Source organism: Palaemon carinicauda, chromosome 5, assembly GCF_036898095.1.
Source record: "Palaemon carinicauda isolate YSFRI2023 chromosome 5, ASM3689809v2, whole genome shotgun sequence".
NCBI classification, from domain to species: Eukaryota; Metazoa; Arthropoda; class Malacostraca; order Decapoda; family Palaemonidae; genus Palaemon; species Palaemon carinicauda.
In genome coordinates this window covers 69,974,515-69,993,429 of record NC_090729.1, presented here as the reverse complement: position 1 = coordinate 69,993,429, position 18,915 = coordinate 69,974,515, and the positions used below count along the sequence as shown (strand labels likewise).

Genomic DNA, 18,915 nt, shown 5'->3' with positions numbered 1-18,915 from the left:
CAACCACATACAAAGATCTACCACAAGGCAGTGGTACAGGTACATCTTCACACTTGAAGATTATCAAGCATCTTCTCTCGAAGAGAGGTTTTTCGCAAGTAGTAGCGAAAAGGAAATCTGGATACCTCTGGGAGTCATCTACCAGAAGTGGGCAACCTTTTGTTGTTGGTGTTATGGAAGAGGTATCACTCCTCTCGCACCACTATCCCCGTGATAGTTTTATCTCTTGGGGGATAAACTCTGCTCTTTCTCAGCGGTTACCACTCAGCCTTGAGCCTCGCCTTTAGATTGAACGGAGTTAACATTTCCTTCTCAACGTAATTCTCTCTCTTCATACAGAGTTTCAGGCTTACCTGCCCTCAGCTGAAAGTCAGACCACCTCCTTGGAACATAGTTCGTGTACTACGAGCCCTGAAAGGAGAGCCATATGAACTGCTGCATCAGTCATCAGATAGCGACTTGATACTTAGGACTGTCTTCTTTCTCGCACTGGCTTCTGCTAAGAGAGTCAACGAGTTGCACGGTCTCTCTTACGATATTGCCTATTCAAAGGGATGGGGGCAGGTAACACACAAATTCATCCCAGAGTTTGTTGTTAAGACTTAAAATCTGGCTGTAGTGGACACTAGGTTCAGGCCCTACCGGATTGAGTCTCTACATACTATGACCGATGACCCAGATCAATTGTTACTATGTCCTATGAGAGCTCTGTGGAGTTACCTATAAAGAACTATAGGAGCTCACTCACATGTCAATTGTGAGTCACATTGTAATCTGAAAATAAAGAAAGGAGAAGTTTAGAATTTTGCCAACCCATTAAGAACATGGAAAGAGAAGTCTATATTCGACCATGGCTGATATCAAAGTGAAGAAGGTATGAGTGAGTGGGGAGGAAGGGCTTCTTCCCGCTACCAATGGTAACAACCGTAACAGCTGCTTACACCTCGTTAAAAGTTTTGTAGTCATATGTCAGCTAGCGTAGCACTGATTTCTCCTCCTATGTAAAGAATGTAAGGTTTGTATTCAGTGTAGGAACAAATACAATTCTCTATAGACATACTATCTCATATCCCTTTAAGTTAAATGGATCTGAGATAATCTCTTCTTAAGAATAGATTATACATTATTTTCACAGATTTTTATCTATTTTATAAATATAAATATTCATAAAGAAGAAAAACATACAAGGGGACCATATTACAGTGCAGATCATACCTTTATCTGGCATAAAGAGCCCCTGGAAGAGCTTTCTTTCTGTGCCTACAGCTTTAAAACCAGAGTTATCCTTGGGTGGAGATGAGGCTTTGAAAAAGGAAATCCCACCTTCTTTTGGAGGAGATGAGCTCACTTTTTTTATCCCAGAAGACACCATAGAAAGGACAGCAGGGAATCCCCCTTGTCGGGTTATATCAAGCACTAGTTTGTCGTGCATTTCCGCTTTTTTCTTGGCAACCTGTCAAGTGAGAGAGAAAGAAAAGATTCTGAAAAAGAAAATTCACACAAATCTGAAAAAGCAGAACACTAAGAAAAATTTTATTTTCATTATAAAAAAAGGTTTTTGAAAATACTTACCTGATAGTTATACATATAGCTTACGTCTCTGAGTGACGGCAGAAATTTCAAAACTCGCGCCAATCGCCGATTGGATAGCCAGGTGTATCACCTGTGCGCCCTAATGATGTACCTTGGAACTATTCCATGTTCCCTCATATCTCCCATGCCTCTAGTCTCTAGAGGGGAGGAGGGTGGCAATTTAATTACATATAACTACCAGGTAAGTATGTTCAAAAACTTATTTTATAATGAAAATAACATTTTTAAACATAAGACTTACCTGGTAGTAATATATATAGCTGATTAACACCTTTGGTGGAGGGTTAGAGACAGCCAATATAGTTGGAATTTTACTTAAGAGTTAATAAACAAACTTAAGTGTTCGTACCTGATAAGGAAGCTGACTTCAATGAATTCTTTCATTATGTCCACTTTCCTTATAAGATCCAGCGATCCACCCAGGGGCTGAAAACCTCTAGGAGCTGTCAAACTGGTCTAAAAACCTCTATGTGACAGAACCTCTTCCAATACCCTTGTTCCGGGCACTCTCAAGGAACAAATTGACCACCTAACTAAAATCAATGATTGTGAGAGACTGTTGTAATCTCCACAAACAACCATAAAAAAATAAAAGTTCCAAGAGAAGAAAAGGGTATTAGGATTATGGGAATGTAGTGGTGGATCCTTCCTCCACTCCTGTACTCGTTGCTACGAATGGTCCCAGAGTGAAGCAGTCCTCATAAAGTGTCTGGACACGTTTAAAATAATGTGAAGCGAATAGATTTACTTCTCCCAAAGGTTGTGTCCATAATACTCTGCAACGATTTATTTTGCCTGAAGGCCACCAAAGTTGCTACAGTTCTAACCTCATGCGTCTGACTTAAAAACTGTTGTGGTCTGCCTTACTGCAAAGTGCATGAGTTTCTCTTATTAAGAGCCTGATGAAGAACGAAAGTGCATTCATTGACCTCTGTAACGAGGGCTTCTAGACCGAGCACCAAAGAGCTTCTGTCTTGCCTCGCAACTTTTACGTTCAGTCCAGGAAGAACTTCAAGGCTCTTACTGGACACAGGACCCTGCTCCAACTCCTTGCCAACCACATCCAAAAGGTTCGGAAACTCAAAAGCCATGGGCCAAGGTTGAGAAGAGCGTTTATTCTTGGCGAGAAAGCCTAATTACAATGAGCCGATAGCTTTGTGTCTCGAGAAAAACAATGTTTTATATAAAAGCATGAATCCCACTGACCCTTTTAGCTGTCGCCAGGCTGAGCAAAAATAGTCTTCATCGTGAGGTCCTTAAATGAAGCTGAATGTAAGGGCTCAAACCTGTCACTCTTAATGAACTTCAGGACTAAATCCAGATTCCAAGATGGAGAATCCTGGAACTATTGCTTTGATGTTTCAAACGATTTGAGAAGTTCCTGTAGGTCTTTAACATTTGAAAGGTCCAAATGTTGGCCTGAATACGGTTGCTAACATACTCTTGTATCCCTTAGTGGTAGAGGATGAAAAAATTACATTTCCTTCGAAGATACAAGAGGATGTCAGTAATCTGAGTTATAGAGGTACTGGATGAGGAAAACAGAGTTGACTTTGCACCACTCTCTAAAAACTTCCACTTGGATTGGTAAACCTAGACGGTACACGTCCTTCTTACTCTAGCAATAACCCTAGCTGCTTCCTTCGAAAAACCTCTAGCTCTTGTGAGTTTTTCGATAAACTGAAGACAGTTAGATGAAGAGCTTGGAGATAGTTGATGGTATCTTTCCAAGTGGGGTTGTTTAAGTAGAACTACTCTTAATGAAAAGCTTCTTGGAGTGTTTACCATCCATTCCAGAACCTCTGTGAACCACTCTCTTGAGGGCCAAAAGTGGGCCACTAGAGTCAATCTGGTCCCTTTGTGTGACAAACTTTTTGCATTACAGTACTTAGTAATGAATTTGAACGGTGGAAAGCGTACACGTCCATGTCACGCTGTTCGACGTCGCGTTCCGCTTGACGCTCGACGATGCGTCCCGCTTGACGCTCGACGTCACGTCTTGCAGGACGCTCGACGTCACGTCTTGCAGGACGCTCGACGTCACGTCTTGCAGGACGCTCGACGTCACGTTAAAGCAGGACGCTCGACGTCACGTCCTGCTTGACGCTCGACGTCACGTGAGCTGGACGCTCGACGTCACGTCTGGCTGCTTGACTCCTTTGGTTAAAGCGGCTGAAACATGCCATTTAACAATGGAGTTGTAAAGACGTTCGTCATCAAGAACCTCTCGACTAGAAGCCTTACGACGCTTGGCGTCCAGGTGTGAAGTTACCTGACGCTCAGTGTCCAGGCCTGCTACTCTCTTGTTGTCCGCAAGCTGATAAACTTGCACGAGCGAAGAGAGTTTCTGTTGTATATCTTGCAGCATATTAAAAATTAGGGTACACTTGTTGTGGTACAGGAGACGTCACATCTACCACAAGCTCGCTTTATACTCCGTTTAAAGAGCGCGTAGAGCGTCCAGAGGACGAGAACCAGACTGAAGGAGGAGGAGGAGCATGAACCTAGGTCATGACAGGCTCAGACAACTGTCCTGCAACTGGGTGAGTTGGACATTTCTCGACAGTCGCAGACGTCCTTAAAGGACGCTTGGCAGTAGAGCTTTCTTCAGTAGAATGAAAAACGCTCAGGACTGCTCTAAAGCTTACAACCAGAAGCTTGCGGTGTCATGATAGGACACTGATTAACTGTGTCCACCTTCCTCTTCAGAGGTCTTTAAGCTTGACGCCAGCTTCATCTGGGTGCTGCGTTATCCGAAGATGACGAAAAAAAACTTTTTCCTCACCTTTCTATGATGAAGGTGAGCGTCCTGGGAAGCGTCAAAAGGTATGCTCGAGGAGGCGTATGCTTGGGAGCTAAAGCCTGTGGTTTCTTTTTGTCGTTCGATATTCCTTCTCCCAGGGGGTTGGGGAGCTTGGTAGAGGTCTAAGGTCGACATTCTTTGGAAGAGGTCAATGGTTAGAACGTTCGACCTTCTTTCTCCCCGTGTTTGTCCTAGCAGACGCACTAAGAGCCCCAAAACTGAACAACTTCTTCCTATACACGAACCTTCAGGAATTGCTTGAAGTTCGGAAGGACGAGGATGTGGAAGTAAGCATCCTGGAGGTCTAAAAAGACCATCCAGTGGACCTTTCCTACAGCTGTAAGGACTGATTTTGATGTCTCCATGGAGAACTTTGACTTCTGATCGAAGGTGTTGAGAGCAGTTACACCCAGGACCAGACAATAGCCTTCCTCTCCCAAAGGGAAACACTTGATGTTGCATAGTCTGTCTCTTTGGCTTCTCCCTGAATTTGGCAGAGAGGTCTATCAGAGTAACTTAATAAAGGAGGATTCACTAGGAAAAAGATTTCGCATCCATACTTTAGTGATAGCACGGACCAAGGGTCTGCTCCTCTCCTCTTCCAGGCTCGCCAGAAGTAGTTAAGTCTGGCTCCTACTGTTGTCTGTGCGATTCAGAGAAAAGTATGCAGAAACTTTCTTGCTGATTAAGACACCAAAACCTGTGTCTTTGACCAACTCTTGAGGGAGAAGAGAGAAAGAAAAGAGGGGGGAGTGTACCTCAATTCTGACTTCTGATTCAAAGTTATCCTGCCTCATTGCCTGCATTCCTTACGAGACTCAGCAATCCAGTCAGGGGGCTATAAAAGTCTCTGTGGAGCTGCCACAAGGTCCTCGACCTTAACGTGGCTAGACCTCCCCCTTGCTAACCTGGCATACATGATAAGGAAGCTGGCTTCATAGGTTTTATATGCCTCATTTACCTGCATTCCTTGAGAGACTCAGCAATCCACCCAGGGTGCTGTAAAAGCCTCTGTGGGGCTGCCACAAGGTCCTCGACCTTAACGTAGCTAGACACCCACCCTTGCTATCCTGGCATACCTGATAATGAAGTTGGTTTCATAGGTTTTTATGTCTCATTTACCTGCATTCCTAGAGAGACTCGGCGATCCACCCAGGGGGCTGTAAAAGTCTCTGTGGGGCTGCCAGAAGGTCCTCGACCTTAACATGGCTAGACCTCCACCCTTGTTATCCTGGAATACTTGGATTGCATCCAGTTCTATTAGATGATCGAGACAGCATCATCTTAGTAAACATAGACTCCTTCGACGCCTTCCTTAGCGAAAACTCTGAAGGCGGGACGAGGAGCAGCAGACACAAAATAATTCGGAAACTCTTCAGAAAAAACTCTCATGAGTTTCTGTAAGTCAACTGAAGGATGAAGGAACTTAGAATCTTTTCCTATGAGAATTCCTCTAAAAGATAAATAATGGGAAGGAGATCGTCGATCCCTTCTTCCTACAAGTCTCTAACTGAGGTAGAAACTTATTTCATAGGAGTTAACTCCTTAAGGTCCTGTAATTCTGGCCTCAAAGGGTCCAAGATCATTACTTACTTATACTTACTTTTATGATTTTATTTCTTACCCTCCATCAGACACCAAGTTTCTGTACAGGCGGGCCTTGGTGTGTGAAAATAATTCTCCTAGTTAATATTTTTTTCTCTGTATATTTTCAGTTATATCGCCTGGTATAACTATGTTCCAACGCTAGACGCTCGCAGTCATTACGATCGGAACTAAGGCGTCCAGCTCGACTGGTGTAATAACGACATCCGAGTCCTGATGCCCGACGTCCCGTCTAACTGCTTGCATTAAGTCCAACTGCTAGACGCTAGACGTCATGCAACTGCTTGACGCTCAGCGCCACGTGACACTCGGAACAATGACGTTCGCGACTAAACGTTCGCGACTAAACGCTCGCGACTAAACGCTCGCGATTTAGACGCTCGCGACTAAAAGCTCGCGATTTAGACGCTCGGAACTATGCTTGAAACTCGGCGTCACGTCCAACTGCTAGACTCTCGATGTCACGTAACTGCTTGACGCTCGACGTCCTGTTTAACTGCTTGACATTCGGCGCCACGTGACTCTAAAACAATGGCGCTCGCGATTCAGATGCTCGGAACTATGACGTTCGCATCTAGAACATTTGCTCATCCAACAAGAGAAACAAAGAAGGGTTGCACTCAGTTCCAAACATCGTGTCAAACTTACAGTCTCGTTAGTAGTGCTGGACGTTCGACGTCTTGTTGGACGCTCGACATTCTACAGGAAGCTCGATGACGTCACGCTTGTCGTCCAATGACTTCCTGCTGGAAGCTCGATGACGTCACGTTCGGTGTTACGTGTCATGACTTCCAGCAACTCAACGCTTGGCGTGATGTAGTCCATTCCTTAACGCTCGGCGTCCTTCTTGACGCTAGCTATTTGTTTAGAAAGAAGTGAAATATGTAAGACGCCAGCTCTGTCTGCGAGCTGAGTCAACCGATGGTGAAGATAACGCTTTTAACTCGCCTTACCAACGGCGAGGGCGAGCGTCCTGGGGAGCGACAACAGGAATGCTTGAGGGGACGTCTGCTTGAGCGCTAACGCCTCTCGTTTCGTTTCACCGGTCGACATTCCTTCTCCCAGGGGTTGGGGAGCTTGGAAGAGGTCTAAGGCTAGGATAACGATAGGTTCGAGCAGACAAACCCTTCACTGCACTAATTAGCACTGAAAATTGCACTTCTTAATATTCTTTCACATAAGACCAAAGGAAAGACATATAAGCCTTTTACCTTGTAAGAAGAAAGTAAATTAAATGTAAAATATTAATTAGACCTGCCTGCTGTGAGAGATATTTATCCGCCAAGGGCTTGAATGAGAATTCAAGAGGTTCTTTGATTAATAATAGAAATCCCGATATCGAAAACAATTTGTGAGACTGTATCAATTGTCTGAGAACAACGTAGCGTAACTTTAACTGTACACTAGTTTTATTTGAACTCCGAAAATAGATCGATGATTCTCTAAATAAAGTAAACTAATAGGACAAATATATTCTTAAAAATAATATATTCCTTTTGTATTATAAGAACTTAAATACTTTGGTTGTTAAGTAGAATTTTACTTTTCATAAATAACGATACAAAGGAATTTGTGATACTGTATCGATTGCATGAGAACTGCGTAGCATAACTTTAACTGTACACTAGTTTATTTGAACCCTGAAAATATATCGATGATTCTCTAAATAAAGTATACTAATATGACAAATACATTCTTAAAAATGTTATTTGCATAATAAAATAAATTTTTGAATACACTCACCCGTTGGTTATATAAGAATGGCTAGTGTCCCTGACGCCTCGGCAGGAAATTCAAAATCTCACGCGCCTATCGCAGATATGCCAGGTGTACACTAGTGCCCTCACGGTACAACAGGTAGAACTATACCCAACCTCTTCAGATTTTCCATGCCTCATGGTCTCTAGAGGGGAGGAGGGTTGGTTTTCAACTTATATAACCAGCGGGTAAGTATATTCAAAAACTTATTTTATTATGAAAATACATTTTTAAATATAAAACTTACCTGCTGGTTATATAAGAATGGCTGATTGACACCCTTGGTGGTGGGTCAGAGACAGCTACATAATTGGAAATTCACTTAAGCGTTACACAAACCACTCAAAGAGGTTCTCACCTGATAAGGAAACTAACAGCAATGCTCTGCCTCATTTTGTCTGCTATCTTTAGAAGATCCAGCGGTCCACCCAGGGGGCTGATGATCTCTAGGATCTGTCAAACGGTTCAATAACCTATAACATGACAGGACCTTAACTAATACTGTACCCTTGTTCCGGGTACTCTCTAGGAACAACATGACCACCTGACTAGATCAAAGATTGCGGAAGATTGTCGACCAATCTTCACGTACAATCATAAAAACATATATAACAGTTCCAAGAGAAGAATGGGGGTACTAGGAATATAGGGAAATGTAGTGGTGAATGTCTCACCTACTACTGCACTCGTTATTACGAGTGAACCCAAAACGTAGACGTCCTCATAAAGAGACTGAATACAATCTAAGAAATGCAAGGCGAATACAGGGATACCCCTTCGCAAGGCGAATACAGGAATACCCCTTCACAAGGCTGTATACGCGATGCTTAGCTGAGAACAGATTAGTTTAAAAGTTACAGAAGCTCCTATAGCTCTAACATCATAAGTCTTAACTCTTTCGACATGTTACGATCTATCACACAACAGTATGAAAGAACTCTTGCAATTAAAGTCCATACTAGACGATAGAGCGTTTTAGACATAGATAGCGCAGGCTTTTTGACCGTGCACCAAAGAGTCATGAATAGACTCTTAACCTCTTTGGTCCTGTCCCGATAAAACTCCATCGTTTTAACCGGGTAAAATACTCTTCACAGCTCTTCACAAACCAAATTCGAGAGGATAAAGATCCCGAAAGATTTAGGCCATGGATGAAAAGGACATTTGTTAATGATCAAGAATCCAGGATGCAAGGCGCTTATGACTTAACCATTGTGAAGTCCATGTTCTTGCTAAAAGATTGAACTTCACTGGCTCTCAGCTATAGTAGACTTATTTAGAGTCTCCAAAGTTAGGCCTTAAAAAGAAACCAAGTGTAAAGGCTCGGATCTGTCACTACCGCGAAATTCCAGAAACGACCCCTAAATTTTAGGCTGGAGCATCTTACTGACACTTCTAAGTCATCTCAAATGACCTGAGAAGATCTATAAGGTCTTTATTTGATAGATGCAATCTTCTGCGTCAACAGACAGCTGTCCGCATACTCCTGTAACCCTTGATGGTCGAGGAGGAAAAAATGAGTTTTCCTTCCAAGGTCTAAAAAGAAACAGGCCGCTTGTCTTAAGAGTTACCAAATGAAGAGCCCTTTAGCTCTACACTACTCCATAAAACACCCTATTTGGGTTGTAAAACCTTGAGGCAAAGGTCCCTTGTACAAGCGATAGCCTCAGCTGTCTCCTTCGAACAACCTCTTGATCATAGGGGTTTTCCAAAATACAGAAGGCAGCTAGACCTAAAGCTTGATGGTTTAAAATAAAGCATTCGTGATCCTGCCACAGGAAAAAACGGACTGATGACATGCTCCCAGCAAACACCCAGCTTGATCCCAGCATGGGTCCAGTATGGTTCCAGCCTGCTGTATATGCTCATCAAGTCATGAGAGAGAGAGACAAGATCTAGACCTCCTCCCAACATGCATCCATATCAGTCGCAAGAAACCGATACTGAAGCTAGGACTGCTGAAAAGAAGCATCAACAACATGAACCTCATGCTGTGAAGTTAAGACCCGATCGTGTGTACCAACAAATGTTCAACACACTTAAAATCAAAGTTTGACGCGAAAAAGCGTTAGCTGTGAGGCGAGAGCGACGGGAAGAAAAGACAACAGTCTGTCCATACTGCTGTGAGCCAAAGACTAGACGGTATACGTCTAATATGCGACTATAATGTCGCATGTGCTTGCATCCCCGTAATGTGATAGCGTGTTGTATACGTTCACCTTGTCGAGTGGATACCGCGCTCTGTGTACGTCTCGCCTGCTGTAAATCTACAGCGTGCTGCACGTAGGCAACAGTATTGTGTTCGGTCAGTGGCACAAAGGAGCAACTGTTAGTCTGTCATGATGCGGAAAAACCTGACTGACCTTATCCAGTTTATGTCCAGGCTGACACATGCGTCTAGGTTGCTTAGGATTTCAGGTTGACATGTTTGTCGAGAGATGCTCGCGTGTAGCATGCGTCCGCATGAGTGGAGACGCGTAACCCGCAGATCGCGAGGATGGGACAACTAGTTGAAAGGATCAACTTTGACTGTCAGCGTCTGTGACTGCGTGCACGTCTGTGCCGCTACAAGCGTATGATCTACCGCCTAACGCAACAAGAGCCTATCTTTGCGAGGCGACGTTGCTGAGCATCGGAGAACTATCCTGTATGATACTAATGGAAAACCATCCCTTTGATCTATGGTAGTCCTTACTCTTTCAGGAGAAAACATCCCCCCCCCCCAAGAATCGTAAATGCTAAAAAGAGATGAAATTGATCTCCTTTAGCTCAGACCAACCCTAAACTCGCGGGGCAGCTAGTGCGCCAACTCAAGCGTGAGCGAAGGCTAGAAGAGATCATCAACCGCAGTCCCGTGAGCGACTTGGGAGAGTCCCTATGACATTCCCAGCGCGCCTTGTGCGTGACCTGAACGTATGCCATGCTATGAGATATCCTTAACAGTAGTCGCTCGACCCCAGAAGAAAGTACAAAACATTTCCTCAAACTGGGGGCGGAGAGGAAGTGTAAACAAAAGCAAACTGAGCACCTCTTCTCTCGAAGAATTATGTGTCTTACCCGATTTTGGCGCTAACACGTTGCCTTTTTTCAACAGAAAAAACTTCCAGCGAACATCAGTAACTGAAGGATAAGTTACTAGAAAACATAAGACTCCTGAAATGTCTTGGACGTATTGATTGTTGACGACCAAGTCTAGGTTTTGCGTCCTTTTAAGAGGACAAACTCTTTCTTCCTTGACTGTGTTTCAGATTCCAGAGGAAGAGCCAGGATTATATATGATTCTTCTGACTTCCGCTCCTCTCGTGGAAGAAAAAACAAACTCGATTGCTTCTCATTTAATAATCGCAACACACCTGCTGAGAGAGCAAGTTCTGTTCGCGTGCCTACATGACGATTAACTTCCTAGTCTAGTAGGCAGGAAGAACGTCGAACGTCATCCGATTGAAGCTGTGCTCTGATTAAATAGACGACGTACGGACCAAGGATCCGCTCCCTTCTTTTCCCAGGCCTGCCAGAAGCTGTTAAGCCTGGCTCCCACTGCTGCTTGAAGGGGAGAGCAGTCAGACCCTGCCTCGACTGGGCTTGACTCCTCTTTTCCTTTGCTTTCTTGCCTCTGGTTTGAAAGTACTTCTCCCAGTAGGTTTACCTCGAAAAGGCTGAGCAGAATGAGAATATGATGTCCCCTCCTTAGTTCTACGAGAAGAGAACGAAATAGGCAAAACCTTACTGGCTGTTTTAGTAACCAAATCCTGAGTAACCTTCTGAGGCCAATTTGCAGGCACTTCCTTAACTAAATCCTGCGGAAAAAGAGCCGAAGATATGGGCGCAAATAGCAACTCCGATCTCTAACATGGAGTGACGCCCGCAGAAAGGAAGGAACACAAAGTAGCTCTTTTCTTTATAACTCCTGCAGTAAGTAAAGCAGCCAGCTCGTTAGAACCATCCCTGACTGCCCTGTCCATACAAGGCATAAGTTGGATAAGACTACTTGTGTCCGTGTCCTTCATCTCGGTTACTCTTCTGCTTAAGACTCCCAGTGACCAGTCAAGTAAATTAAATACCTCAAACGCTCTGAACTATCCTTTCAAGAGATGGTCAAACTCCGACATTGACCACCACACACTATTCCTTCTCATGGCCAGGAGACGGGAAGAATCTACCAGGTTTGAGAAGTCTCCCCGCGCAGACGCCAGAACTCCCAAACCCAAGAATTCCCCCCGTCTCATACCAAACGTTCGACTTAGAAGCTAACTTGGCTGGTGGAAAAGCGAAGCATGTCTTGCCCAGAGCTTTTCTTAAATCCATCCATGCTCCCATTAACTTCAATACTCACATCCAATTGACAGCCACTCGCCTTGCATTTGCTGTCACGATTGATTTTATAATAGAATCAATCTAGCTGGCGCTCCGCCTCGTCCTGGCGCGCCGCGCTCACATGATGTTCGCGCTACGGCCGCTGCTCGCGCTACGGCCGCTGTTCGCGCTACGGCCGCTGTTCGCGCTGGTGCTCTGCCCACTCATGACTCGACTGGTGTGGGTCATCACGCTGGCGCTTGGTGCCTGTCTGGCGCTGCCGCCGACACTCAGCGCCTTCATCAATTAACTTCTGAGCCTCGACACGCCTCCGCTTAGGCTCCGCTTGCGCCTCGTGCCTGTCATTTGGCGAACGTCATCAAGCTTAAACTGACGATCGACTGTCTGCTTCTTTTAATAGTTGCTGTGAAACAGAGCTCTGCTGAGACAAATCTACATAGACCTGCCGCTGAACAGTGAAACTGGAAGACCGCCTGTGCGATATCACGTTAGTCTCAGAGACAACAGGCCGCCTATGCGACAACGGGTCTACCATCGAAGACTAACGCCCAGCCTCACCGCCAACAGCCGGTCGATAAGACTGCCTCATCGACGAGAGCTGTTGTTTGAAACGTAAATACGCAGAACGAATCTAATTTTGTTTTCAGCTTAGAGCCCGAAAAGCGCGTATAAAATTTGACAACATTAATACCTCGCTCTATCTATAACGAGGGTGAGCGTTCTGCGCTCAAGAGGACTTCTGTTCGGGTCTTAAAAGACTGTAGCGCCTGGCTACCCTCTCAATTCCTTTCGTCGTTCGACTTGACTTCTCTCCTTCCGGGAGCTTGACAGAGGTCTAAGACTAGGATAACGACAGGTCCGAACAGAAGCACTCTCTACTGAATAAAATTCACTGCGTAATTTAACACTAAAAATTTTCATTCTATTCTATGTTAAAAAGAAAGTTTCACAATCATTTGAAAACCAAAGTATACGTTCTCTCAAACGAAACGAACTCTTAAAGAGAGACTTAAAATTCTCTCAATCGTTCGAATGGGAATGAAAAATCACTGAATCCCATATAAATGCAGCGAAAACTTAAATATTAAATATTACCTTAATAGATATAATATTTATAAAATAAAATAAACCCCTATATTAAGGAATTCCAATAAGAGATGAATCATCACTCGTATTCATTGGAACATTTACACTTAATATACGAACAATCTTAGTATTCCACTAAGGGAACAACGATACATAGAATCGTGCGCTACATCGATTCGTATGAACATTAAGTGAAATCTAACTTCCTTTAATCTCTGACTAAGGAAAAATACTGACAGGACCATTCATTTCAAAATAAAATGTTCCTTTTATATAGTACAACTAAAAACTTGAGAAGTAAGAAGAATGTACTATTCATAACATCTCTACTAAATATTGTAATATTGTAAAAATACTGACAACTGCGTAACAACTGAACGCTAGTTAATCTTTGCAAACAAATCGAAGATTACCTCAACAAAAACTATTAAAAGGATAAAATTTTCTTAGATCAATAATCCTTTAATTAAATTTATTACTTAATATTTCAAAAGAAAGTATCCACTTATAATTCTTTGTAAAAAGCAAGTTGGACTTATAGCCTACGACATAGGGCTGTGACGTCATCAATGGACGAGAAGTTTACCTCTCGCCCTATACTTTCGTGAAGTTTAAAAATAGGTCGAAAAACCTTTAAATCTTACCTTTTAAGTTATAAATACGTGATCACAGTTCAAATAAAACAAAAAAGCGAAAGCCCAAACTGAAAAAACATTAATACATCACCAAATAATGTCCAAACAGAGTAAAAGCGAGAGAGAATTCCAATAGAACCGGCTGCCATGGCGGCAGGGAAAAATCATAAGAGGTTGGGTATAGTTCTACCTGTTGTACCGTGAGGGCACTAGTGTACAACTGGCATATCTGCGATAGCCGCACGAGATTTTGAATTTCCTGCCGAGGCGTCAGGGACACTAGCCATTCTTATATAACCAGCGGTTAAGTTTTATATCTAAAAATAATATATATTCCTTTTATATTATAAGAACTTAAATACTTTGGTCTTTAAGTAGAATATACTTTTCATAAATAACGATACAAAGTAATTGTGATACTGTATCGATTGACAGAGAACTGCGTAGCGTAACTTCAACTGTACGCTAGATTATTCAAACTCTGAAAGTAGATCGATGATTATCTAAATAATGAACACTAATAGGAAAAATATATTCTCAAAAATAATATATTCCTTTTATATAAAAACTTAACTATTTTTAGTTTGAAAGAAGTGTTTTACTTCCATTCACTGCATCCAAAAAAAAAAAATGAAAATACAAGTCATACTACGTAGAAATTACGTAGATTACGCCATATGATTGTGACGTCATAGGGTGGCAGAGTGTTCACCTACCGCCATTATATTTCTAAAAGTAGATTTGTTATTTTTTCAGAAGGTGGAAAAAACTCCTAATCCTACCCTTCAAGTTATGAACATATCGATCATAACCCAACACTACTCTCAGTTAACATAAAACCAAACTAGCGAAAGTCATAGTAAATTGTACATCACTACGATGACTGCAGCCAGTGAAAAATCCAATGATGTTGCCGCGTGAGCCGGCAGGGAAGATATGAGGAAACATGGAATAGTTCCAAGGTACCTCGCTAAGGCGCACAGGTGATACACCTGGCTATCCAATCGGCGAGATTTTGAAATTTCTGCCGTCACTCAGAGACGTAAGCTACAAATATAACTACCAGGTAAGTCTTGTTTAAAACCTAATTTCAGATATAATCAAAAGGCTTAACCCCTTCGCTAAGATGACTTCGTTATACGTCAAAAACATGCCTAGTGATACAAAGCCATCCAGACAAATCATTTACAAGCATAAACCATTTGGAGGTTAAAATTACTCTCATAACTGGTATATCGTAGGGTAGAGTATAGCACTGTACATGGTCGTATATTACAGTTTACACTCTATGTGGATGATTCACTCTTAGGAGGGAGGAAGTCCTAATCCTGGCATGAACATTGACCCAAGTTTACCTAATACAGTACATGATTGTGGTTTAGGGAAAACCTTGACACCTCGCTAACAATAAAAAGCGAGTATGATAACAGCCTGTGTAATCCAGTTGTCATGAGAGATATCATATGAACGTCTATGGAAGCACATTCCGAGTTTATAAATAGGAGATAAACTAAGACGTTTCCCATTGCCTACCTCATGGGAAGCAATAGGGAGGTGGACAGTATACTAAATTTATGATTATACTATGCTAAACAAGGGATGTGATTCTTACTGCAGAGGTTGAAGCTAGCTTGCAGAGGGACCCATGGCGCTATACCCCAAGGGAGGGGAAGATGAAGATAGGAAAATGCCAGACATACTGTACTCTCATTTATCCCAGACTTAACCCGGATAACCAATGCCCTCAACCATCTGCTACTTGTCCAACAAGGAGCCCAAGGTACAGGTAGTCGTCGACTTATGACAGAGTTAGGGCCCGAGAAACGCGTCGTAAGTCAATTTCGACATATGTCGAATTCAAAATGTGAAGTTTCCATAGATTTATTATGATGCGTCATGATTCGGCAATTATCTCGATCATATTTTATCAATATTTTCTACTGTTTATCATTATTAAATTTTCTTTTTACATAGGATATCATATGGTCTTTTAATGCATTTTTCTATTCTATTTTACAATTTTGGAAGCATTTTACCAATCAAGAATTACCTAATGTTTTGTTTACCTATGATTATGATCAGCTGATCTAAAGGTACCGCTACTGAATTGAAAGATGGAGTACAGTACATACAAATGGCATATATTTTACATTTCTCAACTTATTCAAAATATCTTCATGATGAATATTACATCAGCGCCAATAAGTTACAGGAAATCACAGTTTTCATTGTTTGTTTTGGCCATTATTATTAATGTGAAAACACGCTCGATCTTTTTCTGTGCGTGTGTGTATAGGTGTTGTTCATCTTTAAAGATTCATACAGTATTTAATTTTTAGTTCATTATTAAGCCTTCATATTAGTTTAGATATTATTGTGTTTAATTAAATAATGTTTATATTCTATTTTTTGCATGTCAACAATCATCAATTACTTTTGATTTATTTTCGGTTGGGATCAGCTGATCTTAAGGTCACGCTTCCGTATTGCGATTATGCGCACGTACATTACGAATAACACAGAGTTGTTTATATAATTTTCTTAATATTTGAAATCTCTTCATATTGAATACATCAGCACCAACATGTTATGGAGTATCAGTTTCTATAGTTTGTTTATAGACCTTATTATCAATTATCAAAGGATATATATACATATCTCCAATTGCGGTTTATTAAAACATGTTTATATTCTATTTTTCAATTATTTGAGCATGTCAATAATCATCAATTACTTTTGATTTACTTTCAATTGGGATCAGCTGATCTTAAGTTCATGCTGCTGTATTGCAATTGGGCGCACATACATTACGAATATTACGGAGTTGTTTATAAAATTTTCTTAACATCTGAAATCTCTTCAAAATAAATACTACATCAGCACCAATATGTTATAGACTTCAGTTTCCATAGTTTGTTCATAGACAGACCCTCCCTCCCTCCCTCTCTCTCTCAACTGACATTTTTATTTTAAGATTATTAACCAGTTCAGATGAATTTGAGCATTTTTCTGCACAAAAAAAAAAAAAAAAAAAAAAAAAAAGGTGGTAGAAGCCAGAGGCGGAGGTGTTCAGACTGCACTTGCTCGTGATTCCAATAACTCCACTTGTGAATCGCTCATGAAATTCGCCAATTTGCGTGTGAAATCACGAGATTCACACGCAAAATCGCAAGTTTCGCGCAACAATGGGTGTGATTCACGAAAAGAAGTGCTCTTCTCACGAGCACTAATAGCCATACTGGAAGATGGAAGCCTTGAGGATTCATGTTGCTTCAGAGGGCCGCCTACGCCAGACGTAGTAGGCAGTGAGGGCCTCTGAATAGGGGCAACCCGAAGCGTTGAGGAGTGCGCCACAGAGGAACGCATCGGAGAGCGTAGCGTAGGCGAACGCTTCGCTAAAGTACCCCAAGTAGCAAAGGGCACTTTCGGTAGCTTAGCTGTACGCCTGTCTGCAGGATGTTCCGTGGCAAGATCAGGTTCGGTCAGAGTTCCTTTGGGAGATGGATGAGGAGTAGAGGAGCAATGTGCAGATGGACTGCGCGTGCGCTTTTCTCTTCCTCTTGACGAGGAACCTCTAGATCATGATCGTGAATGCAAGATTCGTGATCATGAACGTTCTGTTCATGATCGAGAGCATCTAGCCCTCGATCGTGAACGGTGTGAACATCTCAAGAGCCTAGCTCGCGAATGTGAATGTTGGCCTTGTGATCGTGAACATCATCCTCGTAAACGACGTACTCACAAGCTAGAGTGTCACCCTCTTGAATGGGAGTTTCGCCCTGCTAGCGTGAGCATGGCCCTCGTGAACGGGAGCTTTGCCCTCGCAAGCATGAGCATAATCCTCATGATATAGATTGACGTAATCTAGGAAGCGAGCGTCCAGATCTGGATCTAGACTGCGTTGCTTGTGATCGTGATGATCACGATCACGAGACTTTTCCTCGTAAAGAGGGATGTTGGTCTCGTGAGTGTTGTAAGGAAAAAAAAAAGATATAGCTAGGAAAAATACAAATTATACTATAATTGTTCATTTTGATAATTCCTTTTAATTGCTTGATTTTATTTATTTCTTCTTCTATTTTTCTGCTCTTTGTCCATTTCATCATGGTGTAATTACCCTTTTCTTTGTTTTTACAGAGTCACAACGCCATGCACTCAGCAGGGATCAGAGTACTACAAATCTGTCTGAGATTAACTTCACTGAATCGTCTGCAGTATCTGTTCCAGGGTCGGACATCAACTTTGAAATTCATACAGAACATTCATCTCTATTCATAGAAGTTATTTCCCAATTTTTTTCCTCCCAAGTTGAATACTTTTTCTTATTTTCAATTTGAAATATTTAAAAACCAGCATAAAGCTTATAGTATAATGTATCAATATTTTGGAATGTTTTGTTTAAATTCTTTTTAAATTGGAATATTTCCAAAAACGTTTATCCATCCATATACCAAAGGCACTTCCCCCAATTTTGGGGGGTAGCCGACATCAACAAAGAAACAAAACAAAAAGGGGACTACTCTCTACGTTCCTCCAGCCTAACCAGGGACTCAGCCGAGTTCAGCTGGTACTGCTAGGGTGCCACAGCCCAACCTCCCACATAATCCACCACAGATGAAGCTTCATAATGCTGAATCCCCTACTGCTGCTACCTCCGCGGTCATCTAAGGCACCGGAGGAAGCAGCAGGGCCTACCGGAACTGCGACACAATCGCTCGTCATTCATTCCTATTTCTAGCACGCTCTCTTGCCTCTCTCACATCTATCCTCCTATCACCAAGAGCTTTCTTCACACCATCCATCCACCCAAACCTTGGCCTTCCTCTTGTACTTCTCCCATCAACTCTTGCATTCATCACCTTCTTTAGCAGACAGCCATTTTCCATTCTCTCAACATGGCCAAACCACCTCAACACATTCATATCCACTCTAGCCGCTAACTCATTTCTTACACCCGTTCTCACCCTCACCACTTCGTTCCTAACCCTATCTACTCGAGATACACCAGCCATACTCCTTAGACACTTCATCTCAAACACATTCAATTTCTGTCTCTCCATCACTTTCATTCCCCACAACTCCAATCCATACATCACAGTTGGTACAATCACTTTCTCATAT

The 18,915-nt window shown here is 42.3% G+C and overlaps 1 protein-coding gene across 4 annotated transcripts in view; it reads right to left on the bottom strand.

The window, feature by feature from the left end:
* The window catches only part of LOC137641326 (next to BRCA1 gene 1 protein-like), a 337,633-nt gene that overhangs the window by 251,453 nt on the left and 67,265 nt on the right, over positions 1 to 18,915 (bottom strand). For all 4 annotated transcript variants that reach the window (XM_068373763.1, XM_068373760.1, XM_068373761.1 and 1 more), the window contains exon 4: positions 1,216 to 1,453. In XM_068373763.1, coding sequence (XP_068229864.1) covers positions 1,216 to 1,453 — 238 coding nt within the window. The remainder of the gene's footprint in view (positions 1 to 1,215; positions 1,454 to 18,915) is intronic.